Source organism: Somniosus microcephalus, chromosome 11 (assembly GCF_052327205.1).
Source record: "Somniosus microcephalus isolate GS21.2 chromosome 11, FLI_Smic_1.0, whole genome shotgun sequence".
NCBI lineage: Eukaryota > Metazoa > Chordata > Chondrichthyes > Squaliformes > Somniosidae > Somniosus > Somniosus microcephalus.
In genome coordinates this window covers 77,264,988-77,292,581 of record NC_140997.1, presented here as the reverse complement: position 1 = coordinate 77,292,581, position 27,594 = coordinate 77,264,988, and the positions used below count along the sequence as shown (strand labels likewise).

The window sequence follows — 27,594 nt, the reverse complement described above, 5'->3', positions numbered from 1 at the left end:
AAAGGAAAGGGTGGAAACTAGAATCTAGGAAGGGAAAAGGCTAATATCATGGTACTCTAAATATTTATAAATGCTAGTTTTAATTAATAGTACTCTGTGAAAGAAATGAAAACTGGTAACCTTTTCATAAGGAGCAGTGTAATAATACAGAGGGAGTTGATAGCGTAAGTCAAGTCTCAGTAGACGTTCGCTATTAAATACTGGTGGATTCTTTGGAAATAACACACTGCTTAATAGAAACAGAAAATTAGCAATTCTTTATTGCCTGAGGTTAATACAGGCCTTCCTAATCTCTTCATCTAATGCAAAGAGCTACTGTAGACTAAAAGCAGTAATAAAGTCGTGAAATAGCGATAGGTATTTTTGACAAGAAATTACAGCCGGCGAGATATACTTTGATCTGAAAGGGAAATGTAAAAAAATAGGATTGTTCCAGGACACGGAGGATTCATTAACTCCACCTGTACTTTTGTAATATTGCTTGTTTGATACGACCAATTTTATTCACCTTTCCATGTTTTGATTGCCTGCCATTGCACCACACTTGATTGGGTCAAATTAGGGCATTATTTATTATTTATCATGTTTCATTGGAGAAAAGAGATGTCATACACCGGGAGTGTTGCATAGCAAAGCCTGATGCAGAAAAAGGCAAAGGAAGAAGACGTGGCATATCTCTGTCAGAAGAAGAGACTTGCTTGAGGGAGAGAGAGAAAAGAGAGAGGGAAGCATTAGCTTCACATTGTTTTTTGCATGATGGAAAGTTTGTTAATTTCCAAGTGTAGCTTTCAGTATATCAGCCCTTGTGACAGAATTGGAAAACAGTTGTCACTTCCTGAACAGACCTTCTTGTAAGTGAATTAATTATTAATTCCCGTAATCAAAAATGATTTGCCTGATGATTTATGACGAGGCTTTGCTGAAATTATTTGACACAGTATGATTTGAGTGGTTGGATTCTTTATGCTTTTGTGTTTCTTGCGTTGGGATATTCCCACCCACTCCCCATTTTTTTCATTGTTTAATGCAGGTTAATTCCGCATTTAAGTGATTACATCAAGCTGGCAGCATGGTCTCAGCTGGGTAGTGACATTAATTGCCAAAATCTTCCAGCCATACACGATTCAGCTAGGCCTCCCTTGGGATTTTTAAAATGCAGTATTTGAGTTTCAGTGCAAGGGGAGAGAGTGAAAGGACTCTGCCCTAAGACCCATTTGACAAATGAGAGCCATGCAACATCAGCACCAGCCGACTGAGCCCCAGTGAATCAGGCGCTCTCCACGAGTCAGCAACTAATGCTGTGTGACGAGCCTTCCCTCACTCTGTCATTAGAAGAGTTGCACATGTTCATCGCCAGGCAGGAGCCCGAGTTTAGCTCTGTGCAGAATTTTTTTTTTTAAACTGTCTCTACAGGCCTGGTAGGTTGACGACTGAGCCTTTTGTACGCTGCACTGCTTCATAAAATAAAAGAGAGAGAGAGAGAGAGAGAGAGAAGAAAGCTTGCTTATTTCAGTGCAACTTAGCACAAGGCTGCCTGTGAATTGGTGCTGAAAGAAGATACAGGACAAGCGTGTGTGCATGCAAGCCCCCTCGCTGGTTCATTCCAGACCCCAGAGTAACAGAATGCAGCATCCTCTGACGGGTGCAACCTGTGTCGCTTTGCCCAATGTAGGCATGTGTCCCCAGCTCTCCTGTGCCTTGACTTTTATGTACCTACAGCAGGTAAGGAGAATTTATATTCTCTGCAGTAATAATTCATATTCTTTAGTCCTGTTATTTTGTCAAAGTTTGATGAAAACAGTGATGTTGAATCAAAAAGATACCCCGTATCCGTATACTTTTTATATATAGATATATATATATATGAAAATTTAGCTGTCAAATTATTTTTGACACAATTTATTTTGAAATGGAATATTAAATTTTAACTCTGCTGCTTCATTCGTTTCCTGAAACAATTGTGCTAATATTATGTCACCAAACAAGTCCTGAAGTAGCTGTCAGATGGTTAAAATTCCCTCATCTATTCTTTTTTTAATCTTTCAACTTTTTCTTCGCTGCGCTGTTGTTGAGTTCGATTGAAGTAAAGCCTTTTTGCACAATTCATTCAGGCAAGTCTCATTTTGAAAAGCAGTTTTCCATACGTTGCAATATTTCAAAAATCCTGGACATTAATGAAAGGGGAAATTAAAGTTTGTGAATCGAAGTTGTTCGTTTCTGATGTGTGATGTACGACTGAAATTCCTTTTTATTTTTAGCTGTCAGATGGAAACTGTACACTCTCAGCAGTCAAAGTGTACATATGCATGTTTTAATATGGACTTTTATGCCATGTGGCAGACCTGGAGATATGAAATCTATTGCATTTCTGTCTGTTTACTGCTAACTAGATATTTGGACGCCCCATTCATGATAACAGTATCAATAACTGTTGCTGTATTTATGCAACGTGTTTTTTGTAACATCATTTTAAACCGCTCATTTTGCAAAGATTTCACTTTCATTTGTAATAATTAAAACATTATGCACGAGGCAAATGTTTGGATGCGCAGTTGCATCATTATCATTTTCATTCTTCATGTTTTCATCACACACATCGCTATCCGTCAGGTATTCAACAACCATACTAACAAAACCTCTGACCACAAACTTCCCTTTATCAACACCAAAACAACGGCACATCAAATATTTTTAAACGTTTAAGAATTTTTTTTGCAGAAATGTTATTTGTCTAATTTTGGCAGCAAATTAAAAATACATAGCTGAGAAAATCAAAATGCTCCTAATTTAGGTGCCTTTCTTCCCTTCATTGGCAATTTATATTTGAAAAACAGCTAAAGGGGTCTTTAACTAATTGTTAATCAGGTAGCTAATATTAGAATTCCTCAAAATAAATTTAAAAAATAAAGTAAAATAAAGACTATTGTAAGATATAGTTCTTTTATATAAAACAGCATTGCATTGTTTACATACGGACAAAATAAATTAGATTAAAAAAGTAATAGTCTTATCAGCAACATTAGTTGAAATGTGTGGATGTACATCAGTCTCCATGCTCAGGAGTTTCTCACCGATAAATGTTGCATCTTTTGGGCATGATGACTTTATAGCAGAAAATATCAGTTGTTTGAAACGGTTCTAATGGTCATTGTCGTTGATTGATTTGACTTACCGTAAGTCACTCAACCTCATAAAGTGATGATTTGCATACAAAGGTTCAATATTATAGAGTAAAGGGATGATTGGGGGCACAGGTCAATGTACACATATGGGGGAGAGGAGGAGGAGGAAAAATAAGTCATAAAACTGGGGAAAGATGACATCAGACTCTAATTCAGTACCTACAATTTAAAAATATATTTCATTCAAACCAGCTGTATGAATAACCCAACAAGGAGAATTCAAGCTGAAAGAAGGAAGGAGAATCTGACTTTTCTCCACCTTTGTCTCTTTTAGTTGCTTCTATCACTGTTTTCATACACCAATCTCTTAATATTTTACATTTAAATAATGTTACCTTCAGCACCTTAGTGTGGCACCATCATTTTGTGTGACAGTTCCTAAGCAAAAATTATTCCCTTTCTTGGATCTGCTGTGTTGCTTTGCCCTGCTCTCATCCACCTCAATGCATTGACTTGCTGGCTCATTAGCTTGACCTCTGTCACTGCTGTAATGCTGTTTGCCAGCACTATATCTTTCAGCACCGTGCGTTTAAGCATGACATGATTTGTGTAGCATGTAACATTTAATCCTCCAGCATGGACAGAATTAACAAAAAAGTGAATCATTCTTGTCCATTTCTGAGTGCTGCTGAAGTGGAAATTGAACTCACCTCAGTGCATGAAAGCAGATTTTTTTCATAGCTGAATTTATACTGAATTATAAACAGAATTAGCAACATCTCCAACTTTGGGAACTGCAACATACAGTATTATCAACACGTAGAACACTCCACCGTTTATTTATTATTACACTTGCAGTTGAAAGAACTTAATTAATTAGTTGTTTAAATGGGAAAAGGTATGTTCAAAGATAGCTCAAGCACATCTTCACTGTAGTTTGCTATAACGTTACATGTAATGTGAAAGCAAGTTTTAGATATATATTTAGATTACAACAAACATCAGTCATGGCAAATTTAATTGCACATCTCGTATATATGCTTCTCTGAATGCGAAGCCTTGCATTATAATGATATTGGGGTTTGAAAACTCCTAGGCCATTGTGGAGCAGTTGTTAGCTTTTTCTTTTCTTTTTGTTAACGGTGATACATATAGTTTGTTTTATGAAGTGAAGCATTTACACAAAGGCTAATGATTGTGTAAATGAAGTCATTGCTCAGAGTGGACATCATAAAATCAAAGTTAATTGTAAGTGTTTTCACTTTAAGTCTTCTGGGTTGGTAGTTAGACGCTCCCATTATGCCTGTGATAATTTTTAATTATTTACTTAATTCATCAATTTACCAGTTTTGGATTAAATTTTCTAAAAGCTTGTTTTACAGTCAAAAATCCATGTTGGCAACTTAAAAAATATATATAATAATGACGATATATACTGCGATTGTTTGAACAGCAAATGTTGAAATGAGGAATAGAAATAGACTCTTTCATTCCTTTGCTCTGAGAGATTTTTATTTTATTGCAGTAGTTTATTTACTATTGATGCTGTTTCCCAATCTGGGGACTATGACTAATGTCTGAAAGTACATAGTGGAATCCTATATGTAGTAGGACAGGAAAAACACAGAATTTGTTTGTCATCAGCCTTCATATAATGTGAAAGGCTGCTTTAGCACTGAGTGAAATGTGGACACATTGTGGGCAATTTTGACTTTGTGCACTCGTATAAAATGGGCAGCCCGTCTCTTCCAATTGAAGTCAATGGAAATAAAAATCGGAGAGATGTAAAACAGGCTGCGGATTCGCAAGCACCCATTTTACACTATCGCACAGTCAAAATGACCCCCACTGGGATTTGGAAATGGTTTACCTAGGCTGTATGTTGGTGGATTTGTCGAAAAGATGTTACAGCAACAGTGGAAGATCTACCCCATTCACTTCATAAAATAATACTTTCTAAACATCTTTAACAGAATGTGGGTGTATAGACTGTGTGATAAATCTATTACCTATTCTGTCAAGTGTATCATTTATTCAGCATTTCAGTTTTAATGTTTTGCTACATTAAGCACATTGTGTAAACAGAATGCTGAGTAGAGAGCTGAAATCTGTATTTTCTTCTACTTGTGAGGTAAGTTTGAGTGACTTTGCCAGTCAAGAGTTACTTGACCCTGCTCATTCTTGGATTAAATTTTGTTTTATGAAGTTGAGAGTTACACAGTATTCAAAGGTATTTTGTTTCCTGTGCTTTGGAATAAGCAACAGCACTTAACATCATAAGACTTTTCTTATATAAAAGAACATTTTATAGTGTAGCAATTCATTAACAGCATTGTACCTGAGCAGTTGTGTTCCAACGCCAGCAATATTAAAGTGGAAGCCATGTTAGTACAGTAAGCAACTCATTGTAACACTGCTTGTATATAGTCTTTAAATAAGGGGAGGTTCACCATTATTATAGTGATAGCAACTTTATCAGTGCAACCCATCTTTGGACAATGATGGCCTTTCAGAATGTCCCAAATTGAGATAGATTTTATAATGTAATATCTGGGGAAATAATTATTTTCAAGTTTGCAATGCTGGGAGTTGTATGCAACCACAGAACACATTTTAACTGGAAAATAGATTGATCCTTATAATCTTTATTTTATTTCACAATATATATTGGATGCAAAATGTCCCTGAGATTCAATTGGGATGAAGCTAAGAGTGAGGCTACTCGCCCTTTGCAAATATTATTGGGCTTCAGACAACATTGCTTCTAGCTGTCCATCAACCCAGCACGGAACTCAGCAATAAAACAGAAAATGCTGGAAATGCTCAGCCGGTCAGGCAGCACCTGAGGAGAGAGAAACAGAATTAACGGCCGCGATTTCACCGACCTAGGCAGGTCCAAGACAGCCAGGGTCCTGTCACGGTTCCAGCCCTCTGCCTGCTCCAGCCCGCTCTCTCCAAGTGACTTTCCATTGATTGGGCTCATTAAGCCCACCCAGCGAGGTTCCTGGCCAATTAAAAGGAAGCGGACCTGATGACGTCATTTGATGACGCATCATAAGCCGGTTTCCTTAAACACTGGATAGCTGCATAAAGCTCAATCTGTCTTCCAAATGCAGTAAGCAACAGCTTCTGACCTTGGAAAGTGAAGACCAATGAAATGGGAGCTTTTATAGACCACTTGCAGCTGTCAAGTTTAGAAATCATCCCATGCTGACACAACACCCGACCTCCTTACCTGACGTGATCCCCGAGCAGCAGGGAAACCATTGGCGAACTCTAAAAATCTAAAGGTGAGCTTAAAATAAGACTTAATTGCCTCTAACAATGCATTTAATGATCTAAATTGCCTCCCCCACCGCTTGGTGTCAGGTCTGTTCAGCGCTGACAGACCCGACACCTGGGAGACTCACGTGGAGGCGGCTAGACAGCAGGGGTCCCGACCCGCTGTCAATCTTTTCTAATTTGATAGCTGACCCGCCTCCGAACCCTCCCTCTTAGTAAAATTCCAGTCAACGTTTCAAGTCGATGACCTTTCAACAGAACTGGAAAAAGTTAGAGATGTAACAGGTTTTAAGCTAGTACAGAGGCAGGGAAAGGGGGGAGGGGAGCAAAGAACTAAAAGAAAGGCCTGTGATAGGGTGGAAGGCAGGAGAGATTAAAAGACAAAAGGGATGGTGGTGCAAGGCAAAAGGAGATGGTAATGGGACAAGTAAAGAAACAAAAAGGTGGGTATAGAGGAGGTGTAAATGGGAATATCCGAATCATTAGCAACAGCTGCCATCTGAAAAAATGGGGGCAGAGGTTATGATCCGAAATTGTTGAACTTGATGTTGAGTCCAGAAGGCTGTAAAGTGCCTAATCGAAAGATGAGGTGCTGTTCCTTGAGCTCCCGTTGAGCTTCATTGGAACAGTGCAAGAGGCCGAGGGTGGAGAGATCAGAGTGTGAGCGGAGTGGAGAATTAAAGTGACAGGCAACTGGAAGCTCGGGGTCACGCTTACAGACTGAACGGAGGTGTTCCACAAAGCAGTCACCCAATCTGCGTTTGGTCTCCCCAGTGCAGAGGAGACCACATCGTGAGCAGTGAATACAGTATACTAAATTGAAAGAAGTACAAGTAAATCGCTGTTTCACCTGGAAGGAGTGTTTGGGGACCTGGACAGTGGGAAGGGTGGAGGTAAACGGGCAGGTGTTGCATTTCCTGCGCCTGCACGGGAAGGTACCGTGGGAAGGGGAGTGGCTGTTGGGGGTGATTTGAGGAGTGGACCAGGGTGGTGCACAGAGAATGGTCCCTTTGGAATGTGGAAAAGGGAGGGGAGGGGAAGATGTGTTTGGTGGTGGGATCATGCTGGAGGTGGCGGAAATGGCAGAGGATGATCCGCTAAATGTGGAGGCTGGTGGGGTGAAAGATGAGGACAAGGGGAACCCTATCGTGGTCCTGGGAGGGAGGGGAAGGGGTGAGAGCTGAAGTGCAGGAAATAGAACCAACACATGTAATTCAGCAATCTGCTATGGATGTAAAAAGTGGTAGAAATATTTAAAATTACCAACTTATTCACATTTAAAAATTACTGATGAATATTCAAACCCCCTCCCCCCAAAAAGAAGCATTAGCATGATGTAATTTTAAAGCTCTGATATAAACTTGAAACACAATTGGCCCATTCTGCTCCAGTTCATGGCATCATACAAACACACTGATTAGGTAACCGTCGTAACCTGTTATTCCCAAAAAGTAATCCTTCCCGCTCTCCCCCCCGCCCCCTTTTTTCTCTTTTTAGGACTTCCCCCCTCCTACCTGTTTCCACAGCAAGAAGAGAGGATGTTTCCTGCAGGCATCTCCACAGCTCCTATCAGTACCCTGTGTGAATAGGCTGAGAATAGGTGTTCCCCCGCAGGGCAAGGCTGCTGCTGCTGCTGCTGGCGTTCCCTCTCCTCGAGATGAAGGTTTCAGCTACTGCAACATGCTTCATGTAGCAGCCCAGCTGAGATCTCCAAAAAAAAAGACACCCATTGAGGGTAGGCAACAATGAACATTATTCATGGCTGGGATTTAGACTGCTGGGGGGGTAGATCTTGACTTTGTGCGATAGTATAAAACAGGCTGCCATCTGGCTATCACCCACTTTAAACCATTGCACAAGGTCAAGATCTACCTCTGGAGTCCTGTTGGAATTCCAACACTTTAAAGGGGGAGAAATTCGGTATCACCCCGTTTGGGGTGCTAGCTTTTAAAAGTTGACAAAATTAGCGCCAGGTGCTAATGCTTTTCAACTTTTAAAAAATTGGGTTTTGCGCTCCAGGAAGTAAGTGGAGCACTAAATCAAGCGCTCCACTTCATTCCTGGAGTGCAACAGGCAGCAGGCGGGCGGTAGGTGAGCAGCTCTGCACAATGTGTTGAGCAGCACTGCCGTGTTGGAAGGTCCCTTCCCTCCCTTAAAGAGAAGGGTCATCGTTGCAGGCTCTGCAAGGGGAAAACTTACCTGATCCCCGACGGCAGCCGCGATCCGGCCCGATCAGCCCGATGCAGTGCAGCAGAGTGCCGGGCTGATCGAGTGCTGGTGAAGACAAAGGGAAAAAAAAGAGAAAGAGCATTTCAGAATTTTTTTTTGACTTACCTCGGCCACCTCGTCTTTAATCATTGCCCCCAAAGTGCCCGGCCTCCCGATGAATGCCTCCTGCAGCTGCCGGTGCTTTTGCCCGGCGATGCTGCAGGGGGCGGAACCGAAGCTTGGGTCTGGGGCGCAACCGGGGCGATGCGCACGACGATGACATCACGATTTCTGGGGCACAACGCCATACTGCCGCCACAAACCTCCCGCTGAATATAGTGGGAGTCGATCGTCTCGCCGGTCGGTAAGTCGGTAGCGCCCCATTATCGTGCCCCCCGGAGGCGGTAACGGGAGGCGCTAAGGAGGCCAATTTCTAGGCCTTTGATTCTGGCATATGCAAGGTGCAAATGTGTCTATTTATTATTTATTATTTTGTTTAAACTACAAAAGGTGTTCAACATGTCAATTTGCCTCCAAAACGATAACAAAAATTATTTGCTGTTTAAATCTTAACGTTGCACAATTTTACTTCTCTGTTATTTCACGCCAATTTCCATGTGAAAACATGCAACCATTGTTATGCTTGCATGACTGAAGGAAGCCTGCGTTACTAATGCTCACTTGCCATCTGTTTTTCCTGCAGCTGGGGCTGTATAATTATCCAATAGCTGATGGGTATAGACCAAAGGAAGTATTCTCTTTAAGGCTATAAAATGCATCAAACCAAAAATGAATTCCAGGGCCTTGTGAGCAAATCTTTGCTGATTTAATTTAACGAGTCAGCATGAAGAATTCAAGATGCTCTCTTCCCTAATTTTATGGTCCTACGTGATTGACATTTGTAGATTTTGTTATTGTATTGGATCCATGGTTACTGACTAGTTTTAGGTGAAAAACATCACTGAAAAAATACAAAATGAAGCAATTTGAGTAAAACCAGCTTTTTTATGTTAACACGAATTATCCTTTATTAAAATACCAAGATCAAACAGTGCTATCTTTATTCCACATTAATTTCAAAAGCAGGGAAGTGATAAAAATGTACTTGAATGCATATAAAAGAAATATTACACAGGCAAAATTGTAACTTACTATAAATTCCAGATACATAAATTATGACTTATGACCTGAAAGTAGCTTTATCCTCTTGTTACTGTAGAAATGCAAAATAGGTGGGATTTTTAAATCAAAAACTAAAGCCCAATTCCGTCTCCAAATGCATTCTATTTGGTTGTTCATTCTCGTGAGAAGAAACGATTTTCAGTGGTACACAAGGCTCTTAGAATTAGGATAATTCATCTTAGTTTTGTTGATTTTTCAGGACACTGGCTGCGTAGAAAATGAAATGAGATCTTTTTGCATTTGTCTCTGTGCATATTCTTTCTTGAAAGATCATCAATGATATCCAGATAGTCTGTAGGTTGCAATGCCATCAGTTTTAGATTCAGGTGTTTAAAACCAGTTCTCAGGAGAAAAACTGTCAATTTCTGCCCACATCAGTCATTTAATGATAACTGTATGCAATCCAGAACAATTGACTTATTTCACATTCCACTTCCCCTCCTTCCCTGTCAGGGCTGAAGCCCAATGAATTTAATTAGGAAAAATAGCATATTTAATGTCTGTGCTGCAATGGGGTATTTGGAGCCTCTGTCTTTGGTCTCTCTGCTGTCACAAGCTCCAGCTGTGTGGAGATCTCATTGAGTTTTGATCCTGTTCCTTTTGTAAAATGCTACACATGCAGAATAGAAATTAGTTGGCTGCAAGAAAGAGATGTGCTGACTTTTTGACTCGGAGAATCTGTTAAGACTGGCAGGATTCAGAGTAATATGGTAAATGCTTTTCTCATCTAAATTAAATGATAGTTGTGTTGCTTTATTGATGCAGCACTGCAGTGAGGAATACAACAATCGTTAAAAGATGAGGGCTTGTGTACGAAAGCTAAATCTGTTTCACGGACCAAATTGCCTTCAAAACGAGATTGGGGTGTTCCCAGAAATAAACGAAGATTGTTATCACGAAAGCTGATAATTAATAACTACCTTCCCACAGCAAAAAAAAACCCAAATTGTTCTTGTAATGAACATAACTATTTATAATGTGATAACTTTCATTTGAAGAAAAACTGTGGTCACTATTCTCATTACAGTGGAGGCAAATGAATATACAATGATAATGTGATAATCGGGCCACATTTAGCAAGGATAAATTCTGCCGAAGAATCAGCCTTTTTTGGATAAATAGTTCATGTTTGTAAATAAAGCAGAGCAGATGATCTCCAAACTCTGCTGGATGCAATAATTCTAGAACTGCAAAAGTGAGGTTACCAAGTACGTCACCTGTTGAAATTAAGTGGCTTATCCTGCTGGCACTGGCTAGATTTATACAGCATGAAATAATGTTATGTTTCATCACTGCTGCATATACAACAAGGTAAAAACACATGGCTGCACTTGGATGGGTTTCATTATACCCAACTGGTATATCCTTGCCCCTCCTGAAAGTTATAAACCTTGCTTATTATCAGCCATTAAAATGTCAAATGGGGACAGAACTAAGTGAGTTCCAACTTTAATGCTCAGGCTGTGCATAGCTACTGAGCTCCACCCTTCATGACTTGTTTACATTGTCACAAGCAGAAATGATTTATTATTGTTTCATCATCCGCACCCTCCCTTTTAACAATCCCCATAATTACCCATTAAACCCGGTGCACCTCACAAGCCTTGTTACAATAGGCTAGAAATGTACTTTAAGGAAAAGCTGCTGCTAATTTAGAGTTAACACACTAATAAAAAGTTAAATAAGTGGAAGATTAAGCAGTAAGCCAGTCAGGCAATTTTGCTGATATATCATTGGAATGGCTCAATGGCAATTTATTCCATAGCAGTTAATCAGATACTTACATTTTGTTAATGGTACTATTTTGTTGTCAGAAAGGACAAGGCTGGAACTGTAGAGATCACTGATCACCTTGATTGTCTTACTGGAACTCCACATAGATACTTTCTTAGATCCCTTCACTAGTCTTCCAATGGTCCTTTTGGGTTATACAATGCATAGTGATATATAGCCGTTATCATCGTTTGAGAAGGCCCACCATGACCCTTCACATGATCATTCCAGATACTTTGGAAGCTGTCCCAATAAGAGGCAATGATGTATTCTCTCCACTTGAAATGAGGTTAGTCTTGTTAGTACTGTGACCTCTGGGGAGATGCTGGATCCTCTCTAAGCATATCGGTTCGGTTGGATACCTTCCTTGGAAACTGGGCTGGAAACAGACTCAGAAATCCTGTGTTTTTCTCCTTATTGATTTCTCAGGCAGTTGCGGTGAGTTGTTCAGTATATAGAATTCTAGAAATTTACAGCACAGAAGGAGGCCGTTCGGCCCATCATGTCTGTGCCGGCTGAAAACGAGCTATCCAGCCTAATCCCACTTTCCAGCTCTTGGTCCGTAGCCCTGCAGGTCATGGCACTTTAAGTGCATATCCAAGTACTTTTTAAATGCATTGAAGGTTTCTGCCTCTACCACCCTTTCAGGCAGTGAGTTTCTTGTTTTTTTCTTTCCCCATGGGGTATCTGTCACCTAATGAGTGGTTACCATTTGGTGAGGCCTCTTCTGCAAATCTATATCTGGGTTTAGGTCAGACCACCCCAGATGACCCAGTTTGATCCCTTTTAATTCCATTATGAATTTGCTTTTCTGCCTGAGAGGTAAAACGTTGAGTTCCTAACCTTGCAGGTGAACCCTTGTTTATCACACCAATTGCCTTCAGAACACAGGCTACTCATTTAAAAAAGTACAGCTGTTAATTGTCAATTCTCTGTTCACAATTCTTCACTTTGAAAGACTTTAAATGAAATGTTGAAGAAAATGGAGGACTCTATAGAGATTGTATGAAACCTCTGATTTGTGCATTCCCTATGAAGGGTTTTTCATAGATTTTCAATGTGAAAACTATTAATATTTGGCCATAATTAATATTAGACCTTTAAAACTGACCAAGTTTTGTTTTGATCCCTGTTTTCTAATCCTTGGAATAGATTCACAATAGACATAGCTAATCAGTATCTTCTAGCCAATTGGATTGAATCAAATTGATTTAGAACATGTCAGAATGTGATGCACTTTACATTCTCTCATAAACCTCCTCAGACGTAGAATCTAAGGGCTGGATTTTGCCAATGTGGAGCTTTTGGAGGCAGGACTCCCACTTGTCAGGTTTCAGTCTCGCCCCCATCAACTTTTGGCCAACCCACGCTATTTTCCCTTGATTGACCTTGTTAAGCCCACCCAGCGGGCTTAGCAGGCCAATTAAGGGAAAGCCGGTTACAGAGAACGTCAACGTATGACGTTTCATCTGTCAAAAATTTTTGACAGATGAATTGTCATTGTTTGACAGCTCTGTGAAGCTGTCAAACACTGACATTCTCTGTGTAGTTTGATGAGTACTTGAATTCAAGACCTCATCAAACCTCTTTCTTTTGCAGAAATTAGATGGTTGTTGCATTGTAGAATGCAACGGCCATCTGTCAACTCCACCGTGGAGGTGCGAGACTCTCCGCATACAGACCGACTGAAGCCTGCAGGAAGAAACAAAGGTAAGTAAACTTTTTCTAACACTTTCCACTTACTTCAGATACTCACCTCTCCACACTTGCACCCATCACTTACCTTCGCAGCGCACTTTTGCACCCCTCTGACCCCCCACAGACCCACTACTCGCCTCGGTGACCCTGGCGGGGTTTGTAGCCTTCGGGAAGCCCGCACTTGAGGACAAAATGGGGATAATCCTCTTATCTGCCTGTTAACTACCTGCCTCCCTGCCTCCTCCCCAGGGCTGGCAAAATCCAGCCCATAGAACCATAGAATGGTTACAGCACAGAAGGAGGCCATTCGGCCCGTCGAGCCCGTGCCAGCTCTTTGCAACAGCACTTCAGCTAGTCCCACTCCCCTGCCCTTTCCCCGTAGCCCTGCAATTTTTTTTCCTTCAGATACTTATCCAATTCCCTTTTGAAAGCCATGATTGAGTCTGCCTCCACTACCCTTTCAGGCAGTGCATTCCAGATCCTAACCACTCACTGCATAAAAAAATGTTGCTTTTGTTCTCCTAATTGTATGATCGCTTTGTTAAAAGTAAGGCTGTAAGGTAAGGAGCTGATCTAGCTGGAGATCAAAGCTTCAATACAGACTTCCCATGATATTTATTTCTCCACACTTAGAAAGCAAGATATCATGATGTGGGTGCCGAAACCAACCAATATCATACTTGCAACTTGCTGCATGCCAGTGAATTATATCCAAATGGAACTTTTTAAAGTACACTTAAATTTATCAAATATTTTTAATGGGGGGGGGGCAGATATAAAACATGTGATTCATTCACCTAGGTAACATTAAAAAGTATTTATAATTAATGGAAAAATAATAGATTTTCTTTAACACTTGTGCTGTAATGACAGTACAGGTAGACTACCCTTTATCCGGACTTCCGAAAACCGAAACCCTCTAAAAACCGAAGGTTTTTTCGTTCAGCGTAAGTCGTGCGTACGAACGAAAAAACCTTCGGTTTTTAGAGGGTTCCGGTTTCGGAAGTTCGGTTAAAGGGTAAGTCGTGCGCACGACCCCCCGCCGGCCCCGACAACCGCCGACCCCCCCCCGCGGACCCCGCCGGCTCCGACAACCGCCGGCCCCGACCCCCGCCGACCCCGACTGACTTACGCTGAGCGTCAGCGTAAGTCGTGCGCACGACCCCCCGCCGACCCCCCGCCGACCCCCCGCGGACCCCCGCCGACCCACCTTCCGAAATCCGAAATTCTCCTTCATCCGAAACTCGGCTGGTCCCGAGGTTTTCGGATAAAGGATAGTCTACCTGTATTAGCATAAGTTAAGCAAAGTAATGGGATATTGTAGTTTCTTCATTTTATACAAAAATTTTAATTTACACACTCTTAGAATATTGTTTCATATAATGTATTTGGAAGGATGAGCTGTACTTTGGAAATATTTCTTCAGGGTCTTATTGTGATTCATTTCTAATACAGAATCCATACAAGTTATCTCCTTGCTGGATTTCCCTTTCTCTGGCATGCACATAGAGTCTGACAAAGGGGATCCACTGTGTATGTTCAGAAGATGTAAATATGACAACTTATTCTTCAAAGAGGTAGTCATTTTGAAGCATTTTAATCCATACTGATAATTACAGGGAAAGCACTGAATTATTACAAAATCTAAAAGTTATAAAGCTGTGTGTTTGGTGGTGCCTCATTGTCACCCTTCGATGCTACATTTTCTATTTGAAAACTACTTGTTAGAAGTAGCCTGTGGGGAAACCTGTTCTGTAGAACCCCTTGTTTTGATATCACGAAGCTCTGTTTCTCCCGATATTTTGAATATGGTGTGTTGCCAACAGCCTATTGTTCCCATTCATTGATCTTAATTTTAACTTCCCCAGCTGGTGGGCAAGTTAAAGTGGAGCGGGGGACTTTCCTGCTTAGATGTGGCCGACTGCAATTTTGAATACTAGGCAGCAAGGACACCAACCCCAAGTTGGCGTGGTCCTCTTTAAATATGTAGGTCAAGCTCCGATTATGTCATTGGGGCCCAATCTGCCATTTTATCCTGAGCAGTGGAGCGGTAGTGGCTCCACTACCAGGTCATACCTGCCAGGAACAGTGGCCAGGGCCAGAAGAGGCCCAGCATGGTAAGTTTTTTTTTCCCTTGTGGGGTCCTCTAGGCCACCCCTGCCCCGGGCTTCCCCTCCCCCCTCTCCCCACCACCGCCCCCCTCCCGATGGTAATTCAACAGTGGACTTAGCTTGTGCCAGGGACTGTTCCCACAGGTCCCCAGCAGCAGCCTCCCACCACCCTAATTCCCACTCCCATCTGCTGGCCAGGCAGCAATTCTTACCGGTCTCCATTGGGTGTCTAATCTTGCTTATGCAAAATGAGGCGGGGAGCGAAACTCTCCCCGGGCCTCGGCATGCGAACTTGTCGTGCGCCCTGGTTCCAGTGTTTGAGGCTGCCTATCAGCTCCGCCTACTCACTAATTTCAAGGACAGTCTCTTTAACTCTCTCACTTGGACAAAGAATACCCGCAGCTTGCATTACCAATTTCTTTCTGTTTAGGTATAAGTTTTTTGTGCTGTTATTCCAATCAGTAAAACATTGCATTTTACTCTCTTTAACTAAAGTAAGCATAAAATTTTAACACCATTTTAATCTGCTGATTAATATTCCACGATATTGTAGATGAATATTTATTTTGAAATGTAATTGAGTAGGACTTCTGAACAAGCCCAGTCAGAGGCGTCATCTGCTAACAGGTCCAGGCTTTCAACTTAGTTAAAATTTCAGTTGGAACACAATTTTTTTTAATGTTTGGTTCCTTCAGCTTTGCAGATTACATTTAAATTTTCAATTTTTGATACTGGTTGTAGAATGTGATTCTTGGATGGATTGTTCCCTGGTCACTGTGACCAATGTTGCATGCTGACAGCAGACTAATAGGAAAACACGATGGAACTCTGCAATTATACATTCAGAGAGACGCAGGTAAGTTGCACAAGTTAACCAATTTGCTGATGCATTATCTCGGTAAACTTGAATTTATGTTAAAACAACAGCTTTACAAAGAATATGCCCTGAAGATTGTCATGCAAACAATGCATTTCAGTGTGACTGGAACCAGAAGAGCTGAGTGACAGAATTTTGGAAACATACAGCACTGAAGATATTGGTTTTATGGCTGGTCTTGTCTTTTGTTTTGTCAAATGTATGATATCTTCTAATTTTGTCTCTTCTTTCCGGTCTCACAAGGATATGCACTAAAAGTGGTTAAGAAAGAAATGACTTACTCCCAGGCAGCCACCAATGCTGCTTTATGTGCCAGCAGCTCGGCGGTTTGCAAGAGCAGTTCTGTGGTGACTTTGCCATCTCTCGGTGGAGAAGAACATAAGAAACAGGAGCAGGAGTGGGCCAATCGCCCCCTCGAGCCTGCTCCGCCATTCAATAAGATCATGGCTGATCCAATCTTGGCCTCAACACCACTCTCTCCCCATACCCCTTGACTCCCCTGTAGTTCAAATGTCTGTCAATCTCCACCTTGAATATATTCAATGACTCCGCCTCCACAGCTCTCTGGGGTAGAGAATTCCTAAGATTTACGACCCTCTGAGAGAAGAAATTCCTCCTCATCTCCATCTTAAATGGGCGACCCTTTATTCTGAAACTATGCCCCCTAGTTCTAGATACCCCCACTAGGGGATACAACCTCTCAGCATCCACCCTGTCAATCCCCCTCTGAATCTTATATGTTTCAATAAGATCACCTCTCATTCAGGAGGGCTGGGCTACTGCTGAGCTGTCCCCAAATTAACAAGACCAAGATCAAAAACTTGGCACAGTGCGAGATTGAGTTATCATTCTATTGATCCTGGGCACTGTGTTCATACTACACTGCTCCTAGTCACCACACTCATCTGTGGTTATTCTTTTTAGTTGTAACCTTTCTTCTTATAAGAATGCCATTATATTGGCTTCCTCTTATTACTAATAACTAAATGTTATACTGTAAATATGAAAGCTATAGGAAACAATTATTTTTCTTTGTTAAAATGAACAGAAGCAATATACGTAGAACATTTCTGCTTTGATTTGTATTTTAAGAATTATCCCTCACACATCCACAACCACACACAAACTCAGACACCCGTACACATGCATACATAGAAACCCATGCATACAAAGTCAATTATTTCTCCCTCTCTCCTGAAAATGACAGCAGAGTCCTTTACATTTGCACTTGTTTGGAAAAAGCCCAATTTTATATTGACCCTAAACTTCAACAGGCTGTGATCCCAGTGGTTGATCTGTCATCGCGTGCACTGCTGCCCTCATTCCACCAGGATCAATGGCAGTGCATCTCTTCTGCATGGGGCAGGTTGGCACAAGAGCCACTTCAGGCCTGTCCAATGTACCTGGCACTATGCTGCCTGCCTGCCCATTTTATGGGGGGGTTGTCCAGGCCCCTGCTCCATTCTGCCCTGAAACAAGGGGGGGGGGGCCACTGTTGATTTTTTTTTTTAAAGGATGTTCCTATTCGAAGTTCCAGGCCCCTTACCTGGGCTGTCGGGGCTTATCTGCAGCCTGGTGGAGGCTGGTGTACCTTAGGTCACTGGGTTTACTGGCCACTGCAATGCTGGGTCCCCTTCTTTGGCCAGGATCAGGAACTCTGATTTTTGAGCATCATCACCCTGGCCTGCCTTGGAAGGGGTGGGCAGAAGCTTTGCCTGTTATTCTGAAAATTCTGGAAATGACAGCGTCCTGATGTATCCAGGTCTTCACCGATACTACGGGGGTTCCAGTGGTCTCCTGCCAGAAACCCCGAAGAATGTTAGCGCCATAATATATGAATAGTTTTGAGTGCAGCACACTTCTGACATCATATTATAACAGTATGGAAGAAGAGAAATAAAGGCAGTCGCTTATTGCTGTTTCCTTCTGAGCTAGAGATGGAAATTTACAAGCAATTGTTAAATTTCTCTTACCAACAGCAGTGCAACTTCAATTTGATTTCAAAATTTAGGGGGAGAAATTGTGTCATGCCCCCTTTGGGGTGTTAACTTTGCCGGGGCGCTCCTGGAAGCGCTACCCCTCCCTCTTGGGGCACTCCCATTCAATATCGCGGCGCTACGTGCAACAGCGCAACACGCGTCAACATGTAGCGCCACGGTACCACAGGCCTCCCTCCCCTGATTAAAAGGGAGGGGCCTAGCACAGCACGCACCGGGGCCCTGCTGGACCACCGGCGAGCTGGGTGCTGGCAAAAGAGCCCAGCACTCCTCTTGACCCGCAGGAGGAGGCGAGAGGGGGCAGGTGCTGGCAGGGGGCCCCAAAAAAATGGCCGTCCGGCACCTGCCCTTGTTTTTGTGGCCGGGGCAGCACAAAGTAGCCACCCTGACCCTGTCAGACATAGCATCCGGCGGTAGGTCAGGGGGCACGAGCCAAGTTTGCGGCCGGGGCACTGCGCACAGCGATGCTGTCATCGGTGGAGGCACAGCGCCACAGGGTGCTACCAGTGCCGTGAATTTCACAGGTGGTGTGAGCGGTGCCACGCCCAGGTGCTAGGTGCTTTGCGCTCCGCTTGGGGCGCTAATGGGAGGTGCAAAGCGACTGAATTTTCCCCCCCTTAATGTTGAATCTGAGAAGACAGAGGGGGTGATAGTGAATCATTGGAAATGAAAGTTGGGCGAGGTGTAAAACAGGCTACCGATTCGCTATCAGCCCATTTTGCACTACTGGCGTTGACCAATTTCATCCCTAGGATGTCCCCATTTATAACTGTTCGACAATGTGACGAGATATATATATATCGTCACATTGTCTAACAGATATATATATTATCTCAAAAGTTTCTAGCCATCACAAATATGCTTCTCAGAAAGTGAAATTTTCAGTGGTGCAGTTCTGGCTGTTCTTACAGATGCCAATGATGGTAGAAGAGTTGTCTTGTGAGGATCTTGTTTCACAAAAAAGACTATTATGGATGATTTTCCTTTTACTGTTGACATCCATTCCTTTCCAACAATATAACAGAACGTGTGTGTAAAAATGTATCTAAAGCCACCAAAAATGCAATAATATTTAAATGGTACAGAATAATATACATCCCAAAATTAACACCATTCTGTAAAAAAATTGATTTTTGTGATAGGCCAGCATGAATGCTAATGGTGAACATAAAATGAGTTCTACTAGTGTGTACCTAAGGTAAAATGTCCTTTGCTTCTTAATGCTTGCTTACCCATCCTTAACCGGATAAGTTTTCCGCTGCAGCAATTTGTATTGTTAGATTCATACAAGAAATTCTTTCTGTCACTAGTGACAGGAACTCTCCATTTTTTTTCTGCATTCTATCGGAAATATTACCTCTGTAGGTGAAATGAAAGACAGCTTCACAATAGCTAGAATTAGGGCCGCGTTGAGAGCTTTACTGTAATCACAATCGGTGCCTAAGATGAGTAAGAGTTTAGGGAAAAGGAATTGAAATGAGTCTACCCATTAGGATGCTGCATTGGGAAGTGCAAGTTTGCCCTGACAGTTCCCTACATGTTATGTTGTTGGTCCTAGTCAAGTTGCTTGGGAGAGGTGCTTACACAGGAGGAAGCAGAGAAATTTGGAAGATGAATCAACCTGGGTCAGTCTCTTGCAACTCCTGGGAGTCGGTTCAAGAGCACCGGTGGCAGACACCCTTGACGCAGGCTTTCTGCTCACCACCTCAGCGTGGGAATAGGGAGTTGGGGGGAATAACTAATAAACAGAAAAGTGACTTTAAAAATGCAGGGAGGAAAACAGGCAAAAAGAATCTCAAGTTACTGTATCTCTAACAGATCAGGATGCATTGCACCTTTATAAATAAAAAGAAAGAAACTGGACAATGCTGGAACCCTGTAATAAAACAGAAAATCAACATTTGTAGAAAGAATAGACAGATTAATGATTTGGGTGTGGACCGTACTTCAGGACAGGTTAGTTTGGACAAAGGGTCCAACAACTGAAACATTAATCTGGTTACAGATTTTGATGGAGCTGCTGCGTATTTCCAGCATTTGCTGTTTTTGTTGCCATGCCTTTACAACACCTTTAAAACTTTGGCTGATTGCTGGTGGCACTTGTGCTGGCTGTGGTTTACCAAGCCTCTGTTCACACTTGTCTGAACACTAAAGCTGCTGGTCAGAAGATGGCTGTGTAGCTCAATTAACATCTGTGGCAGGAGCAGGGGGGAGAAAAAAAATCCGTCTTCTCATGTCAGGAGGGAAGTTATTTACTTTTTAAAAAAACTGACGGAGAGGCACTGCGGGGGCTTCATTTATTTCAGTTCAGAATGTCATTATCATCTAATGCGGAGTGACTTCTGCATGCATTTTAGTCTCATTCTCATAATCTTTATTATGCAGGATGGCTGCTTAAGTACTAGCTGGGTTAATTTGCTGTATAGAGAAGTAGAAATTTGTTATCCTTGTGTGACCAAATCGTGAAGAATTGTTGGGTTCCCCCCCTTGCTTTACTCTGGAATTGTGAGTTTTTTGGCATGGAATTTTCACTATAAAATCATTTGGTCTACTTGTAAGTGCTGACATTTGTCTTTTCCATCGATATTGTATTTTGTAATCCCTGTGTCAAAATGGTAATCATTGCGCATCCTCGTCTGCTGAGGTAGATGTTCTTATAGCTGTTAATATAATTCAGTCGCTGAGCTTTATGGAAAAGCTGTATACGCCACGGATAAATGCTACCTTGTTTCAGTAAATTTTATAAATGTAATATTTTGGGCTGACTTTTTGGTAAACCACTAAATGCAAAACAGGGAGGTACCAAACATGCAGCTGAATAGTCACAATACACCCTCCGTGTTTTACATTATCAATCATGCACCAGTCGCTAAGCATAAAAATATTTTGCTTAATGCAGTATGTTTTTATCTTATCATTTTTTTCCACGGTATTTTTGTAATATACAGTTAACATAATAGGATATAAAATGTGTTGCTAGGCTACAAAGAGCTTCAGAATTTAAAGAGCTAAGTATTTTTCAAATCTGCAAGATTCATGAAAGATGTCAGAGGATGTACGCAGTAAAATAAGAACCATAAATTACTGGTTTAGTGTGGAATAAAACAAGCCTGAAATAAAATATAGTCGCTGTGAGCAAATTCGCCCATCAGATGCTCAACACCAAATGCATCAACTGATGACTTTCTTTAAAGATTCGTGGAATTAATTTTTGCTGCCAAAGCAAAAGCAAGAATTTAAAAAAAAATAGAGCACACAGTCTCAGGAAGCGTCAAGTGCAATGAATGATGAAGTACTTTTCATAGCAACCAATTCCATTCTAGAAATCCCTGTAGTGCAGGAAGCTTTAAAGCTAACGCAGCAAATTCAGCTATCGTGCGGTACAGTATTAATGATTTATGCTCGTTGCACCATTGCTTTTGTTCACTGGCAGAGTCCAGTTCTGCTAATAAAGGAGTTTTGAAAGGGTCCCCGTGTGCAGAGCAGTTTTGCTTAATGCAGTGATGTTGTCATCGTAAATCAGTAGAATTTAGCAGTTTACAACCTTTCTGCAATTTGCTAGAGGTTTTTTTTAAATCTGCTTCATCTAGTTACTGGAATATTTTCATTGTGTTTCTATGAACGATAAATGAACTGGTGGATGAGATCTATTTTAAATGTTTTAAGGTTGATTGGCTCAATTTAAAAGCAGTGCTGGCCATCCATTTGTTTCCCCTTCACTTTTTGTACTTTATTATATTGTTTATGGAAATCGGCAGAGCAATGTTTCATTAGCATAAAGAGATGCAGATTATACCACATAGTTTTTTTTTCCCCAAAATGAAGAGACAGTAAAATGTGTTTTGAGCAGATGTTGGCATGTTAAAAAAAAAAAAAAAAAAATTAAGATTTATATTTGCTTCCCTGCAACTGGACGTCAGCATAAATATTTAATGATGATAGCTCTACACTTCTGGAAAAAAAAATCCGTTTTACATTGATACGAAAATAGAGAATTTGCATTAGGACCGTGTAATTGTAATGAGATTTAAATAATAAGGGAAGCAAAAGTTGTTGGTTTGCATGCAAGAGAAGTAACAGCATGTGAAATGTTTCATGGAATCTCTTAATTCATTTTTTTTAAATTTTCCTTTAATGCACTTAGTGGACAGAAGAAACTATGATTACACAGGGGCATTGCGCATTCTTTTGATATGTTTGAATAATGAATGAGATTTCTCTCTAACTTCCGATGCCATTAAATCTTAAGCATTTTATTCATTATTATTATTATGCTGCTTGCAAAGAACCTGATCTGCAAGAAAATTATTTCCTCCCCCCACCCCCACCCCACACAGCTTTTCAAATATTTTTGACTGCCACAAAATACCTTTGGTAATACACAGGAGGATACCTGGCAGCAACATAGTGCGGCACTGGAGAATGCAACTGAATGTGATTCCTATCGCTCCAAGTGTATGTATTTTTTACTAGTTTGTAAATTACAGCGCTTCCAGAAGGCGCACTGCAATCTGACTCTTATACTGCGAGTGTTTCTTGATCATTTAATTTGCAGGCACCCGCTTAGCTTCAAAGCCTTGTGCCGCGAGTCATTGGGCCTGAATCTTCTGAAACCTTACGCCATCGTAATGGTGTGTCGATGCCATTATTATGGTGCAGAATTGCTAGCGTGAGTGACTTGTGCCATTATGTAGGCCATACCTTAAGTTGCTGGGAGCTTTGCCCACTGCTACCGAGAGCCTCGGCGAACAATTTGAGCAGTTAATTATCATAGCACCGCCCTCCAGTTAAACCAATGGCGAGATCGAGTTGTTGAATTAGCGCCATTGTGATCACCTCAGCTACCTAGACCATTGCAGGCTCGGGATCAGGAAAATATTTAATCGCTCAGCAGGTTGCGTGAGGGAAGGACTTGTTCTAGGAATTTCAAATCTTAAACCTCAATTAAGTAATAAAATAAGTGTTTTGACAGCCAAGCATGTTTTGATTTTCCCTGACTGATATTATTTTTATATTTAATATTTAAGAAAACATTAATAAACTTGCAGAATAGGCATATAATTGGCAAATGAAATTCAACACAGCTAAATGTGAGGTGTTACATTTTGGTAAGAAAAATAGAGAGGTCACATATTACTTGGAAAATAAGAATCTAAATGGGGTAAAGGAGCAGAGGGATCTCGGAGTACAAATACACAAATCATTAAAAGTTGCGACACAGGTTAAAAAAAGCCATTTAAAAAAAAAAGCAAACCAAGCACACGGGTTTATTTCTACAGGGATAGAATTGAAAAGTAGTGAAGTTATGTTAAACTTGTATCGAACCTTGGTTAGACCACACTTGGAGTACTGCATACAATTCTGGTCATCCTATTATAAAAAGGTTATAGAGGCACTGGAGAGGGTGCAGAGAAGATTTACAAGGATGATACCAGAAATGCGAGGGTATAACTATCCGGAAAGGATGAACAGGCTGGGTCTCTTTTCTCTTGAAAAGAGAAGGCTGAGGGGTGACCTAATAGAGGTCTTTAAAATCATGAACGGTTTTGATAGAGTGGATACAGAGAGTGTTTCCACTTGTGGGGAAGAGCAAAACTAAAGGCCATCAATATAAGTTAGTCACCAAGAAATCCAATAGGGAATTCAGAAGAAACTTCTTTACCCAGAGAGTGGTGAGAATGTGGAACTCGTGACCATAGGGAGTGGTTGAAGCAAATAGTATAGATGCATTTAAGGGGTGGCTAGACAAGCATATGAGGGAGAAGGGAATAGAGAGTTATGCTGATAGATTTAGATGAGGAAAGACGGGAGGAGGCTCGAGGGGAGCATAAATGCTGGCATAGACTGGTTGGGTCAAATGGCCTGTTTCTGTGCCGTATATCCTATGTAATTTATTGAGCTTGTGCATGAAGCATGGATTGTAACCAGTAATGAATTATGGCTAGGGATAGCACACATTATGGAAGACAACCCTATGCATACGGGTCCATTCTTAATGCCGATTTAAATATTTATACTGTTTCAGTAGAAAACTCATCAATTAAATTAAACCCAAACTGGGTGTTCTGTCTGTACTTACTGCGACCAATCCCCACGTCATCAGATCAGAGCCATTGGGGGGAATTTTACTCCCCAATGATGGATGAGTTAGGGAAGTAAAAAGTTTTAAATTCTCAAACCTGACCCAATTCAACCCGCCCACTTCTGGTTTTAACGGAGGCGAGTCGAGGGGCGGGCGATCAATCAGGAGGCGGGTCGGTCTCTAAAATCTTTTAAGGAGGCTGCGTGCCACCATTTTAACTGAATTTTTATTTTTAACACATGGAGGTCGGGGACCCAGTCCTTGGGAATCCCGGCTGGTAAATGGAGGAGAGAAGGGCCAGATCCATGAGGTAAAGTGCCTTTATTGTACTGCGTGTCAGTCAGGAGTGTTTCTCTCAGGCCCAAGAAGCTTACTTCCATGTAATCGGCCCCCCTCTTGATATTCAACCTCCCCACCCCTCCCTGGCTGCTTTCCCGCCCGCCTGTCAATCTGGCTATCGGGTGGGAAACCTGATGAAAAATTTAAGAGATGTCCTGCTGTTAATTTCTGCAGGACGTCCGGGAAACCCTTACTTCCGAGTTTCCCATCCGAAAATCCTCACCCGCCCCCTGCCCCCCACCCCCTGCTCCCTTCCTGGCCCTAAGTAAATATCGAGGTCATTGCTCCTTAAAGTTTCACTGTTAAATAACCTATTGTTGTGTTCGGTGTCAGGCCTGGTTCCTTGGATGTGTATCTGACATTGGCCATGCCGCTTCCCACCCACTGCGGCGTAATCATTTTTCCAGCAAATTGTGGCATGAATTCGCCACTGGAGGATGGGGGAGCTCAGGGGTCTAACTCATGCCGTTCGTCGCCAGTATCGGCATTGCAGCGAATTCTGGGCCATTGTTTCAGATCGTTGACAGCATGGACCTGTTTAACACTAGCGGGTGGCCTGTGCTTTCAGAAAGTATCTTCAGTGTTAAGGTCAAAATTTCAACTAATTAGTTGCTGTAAAACTAAGCACAAGCCTTTGCCACAAATTTAATGACAATTTTCCTGTGAAAGCTCACAATGTTGTTCCTATTTTGGTCAATGCTGTATCTAATTATTTGAATCGGGGTCGAAGAATGCTCATTTTATTGCTTATTTTCTTTTAGCTTCTCGTAAACAGTGGCATTGTATACATGGTTTGGCTTGAAAATTTCTGAATTTAGGTTATATATAAAATAATTTTAGGAACCAGATGCTTCTACACAATTTTTAAAATCTTTTTAGGATTGTCACTACAACATCAATATTTTAGGTTTCCAAAAAGCAACTCAGTCTGAGTCTATTTATGAAACCGTGTGTTATTTCTACCTACAGCAGAAATTGAATTCTGAGGAAGGAAAGAATATACACATTAGGGATAAAGATTTAGATTTTTAGATTGTACCCCTTAGCCAAATGTTCAGATGTTCCGCATCTGAAGCCTGAAAACAACTTGCCAAAACATGAGCAGGAAGTACTCCCATTAAAGTGCCAGGGAAAGAGGATGCATACTGGCCTGTCAAGGAAGCAGACTCTGCAAGACTGCCAGCCAATCTGACAATTTCCTCCACATGACTACCAGGGAATTAGACACAGACCAGCATCAGACTGGCAGGGGAACGAATACACATCACCCTATGCTGTCGAGGGAATAAAGGCAGACCTCCATTGAGAAGCTAGAGAATGGGACGCAGTCCGTTACTTAACTAATAGGGTTTATGACATAAGGGGTAAACCTGGCATGTAATCTGGAATGAAAATTGGGCAGGCTCTACAATAATGCCAGATCATTGCCCATTGTAGTGAAAACAGACATTTACCCTTTGGTATGCCAACATGCTGTCAGAAAAGGTTGCTGTAGACCATCATTGAATTGTGAGAATATTGGATATGTGGGTGTAGAAATTGGTCCGGTTTACACCTGTTTTTTGGGCATAATGCAGGCACGAAGCATGCCAATTTAGCAGTCGGGACAGCCTGTGCCCAATCTGCACAGGGGTTTGTCCCTTTTTTAGGCGTCCCGGGCAGGTCTCTTAAATATGTTAATTATGGGGCCCAACACCCATGGAGATATCAGTCAGTGATGAGTAGGGTCGGTGTCAGGCCTTCAGGATTCTGCAGTGGCCCCCACAGTCGCCAACTAAGAGTAAGTTTACATATTTAAAAAATTGTTTAAAAAAGAATAATTCTGTGGAGCCAGAAATCTGACGCCACAGTAGTCATGATTTCCACCCCTGCCCCCCCCCCCCCCCCCCACCACCGCTCCCGGGACTTACCTGAGAGCCGCTGCCGGCAAGGCGACATTGATCTCTTCGCTCGGGCAAGCTGCCTGTGGAGGTGAGACCAGCACTGGCAGCTTGCGCCAAGTATCTTTGACACCCGAGGACCATTTCCATTTCTCGAATCACGCAGCCCTGGATCTGCACCCGTAGATGGGCCCAGACTAATTCCTAGGCTGTGGTCTGCCAGAATGCTGTGAGGGAAGTGGCTGCAGACCATCTCTACACTGTCAGGGAATTGTATGCTGATCAACGCAAACCATCCAGGAATTCCAATGCCTGGACCTCCAGGAAATCTGAGAATCACTAAACCGCAATGGAACATACACTATGGGTAGGACACGTGAACATTTTACATTCAGATGAAAATATTTTCAAGGGGTCTGCTATCCATACTTACCAAATGCACAGGTCCAACAGACAGAACGCCTCGTTGGGTGTAAACTGAAATATTTAGTAAATGAAGTAAAATAGCCCAATACCCAAGTTTTTTAGAATATCAACATTTTTGCCTAATTCGTTCATGATTTGGATCTCATCCCAAATGCTTAAATATCATTTGGTATTGGATTTGTTTCTTTTTGTGCAATTTTCACCTTCACTGCCCGGATGGTTGTCCAGTGAAGTAGCTTCCCTGCCAATTGTACAAGCCATATATTTTCATTGATCCGTTCATGCCAGATTACCACCCGGGTAGTGGAGGTGAAAATTACCCCCATTGTTTATTTCACCAGTTTGACCCATCAAGTATATTGTATTCTTGATGCTGCTGCACCATCATACATCAGTGTTCTCTCATTATTTTTATTAAAGCTTGCCAACACTACAAGCCCCAATTCATCATAGGCATGATGGGGCGGGCACGGTGAGGGGAGGGTGAGAATCCCCCACAATCTCCTCAAAGTGAGGCCCAGCCTTTTTTAAATTTGAGGAAATGGGCACCCTCTCGATCGCCTGCAGAATTGGGCAGCCTGCCCACTTGACCTGCTCAATTTCCGACGCGTTTTCCG

The 27,594-nt window shown here is 41.8% G+C and overlaps 1 protein-coding gene across 4 annotated transcripts in view; it reads left to right on the top strand.

The window, feature by feature from the left end:
- Positions 1-27,594, top strand: part of rbfox1 (RNA binding fox-1 homolog 1) — a 1,299,090-nt gene that overhangs the window by 318,473 nt on the left and 953,023 nt on the right. The window contains exon 1 of one of the 4 annotated variants that reach the window (XM_086000892.1): positions 1,192-1,722. The exons of 1 other annotated variant lie outside the window; for it this stretch is intronic. In XM_086000892.1, coding sequence (XP_085857018.1) covers positions 1,579-1,722 — 144 coding nt within the window. In that variant the 5' untranslated portion in view covers positions 1,192-1,578. Of the gene's footprint in view, positions 1-1,191; positions 1,723-27,594 lie in introns of those variants that run through there. 2 more of the 4 variants (XM_086000891.1, XM_086000894.1) reach the window with 2 other exon arrangements.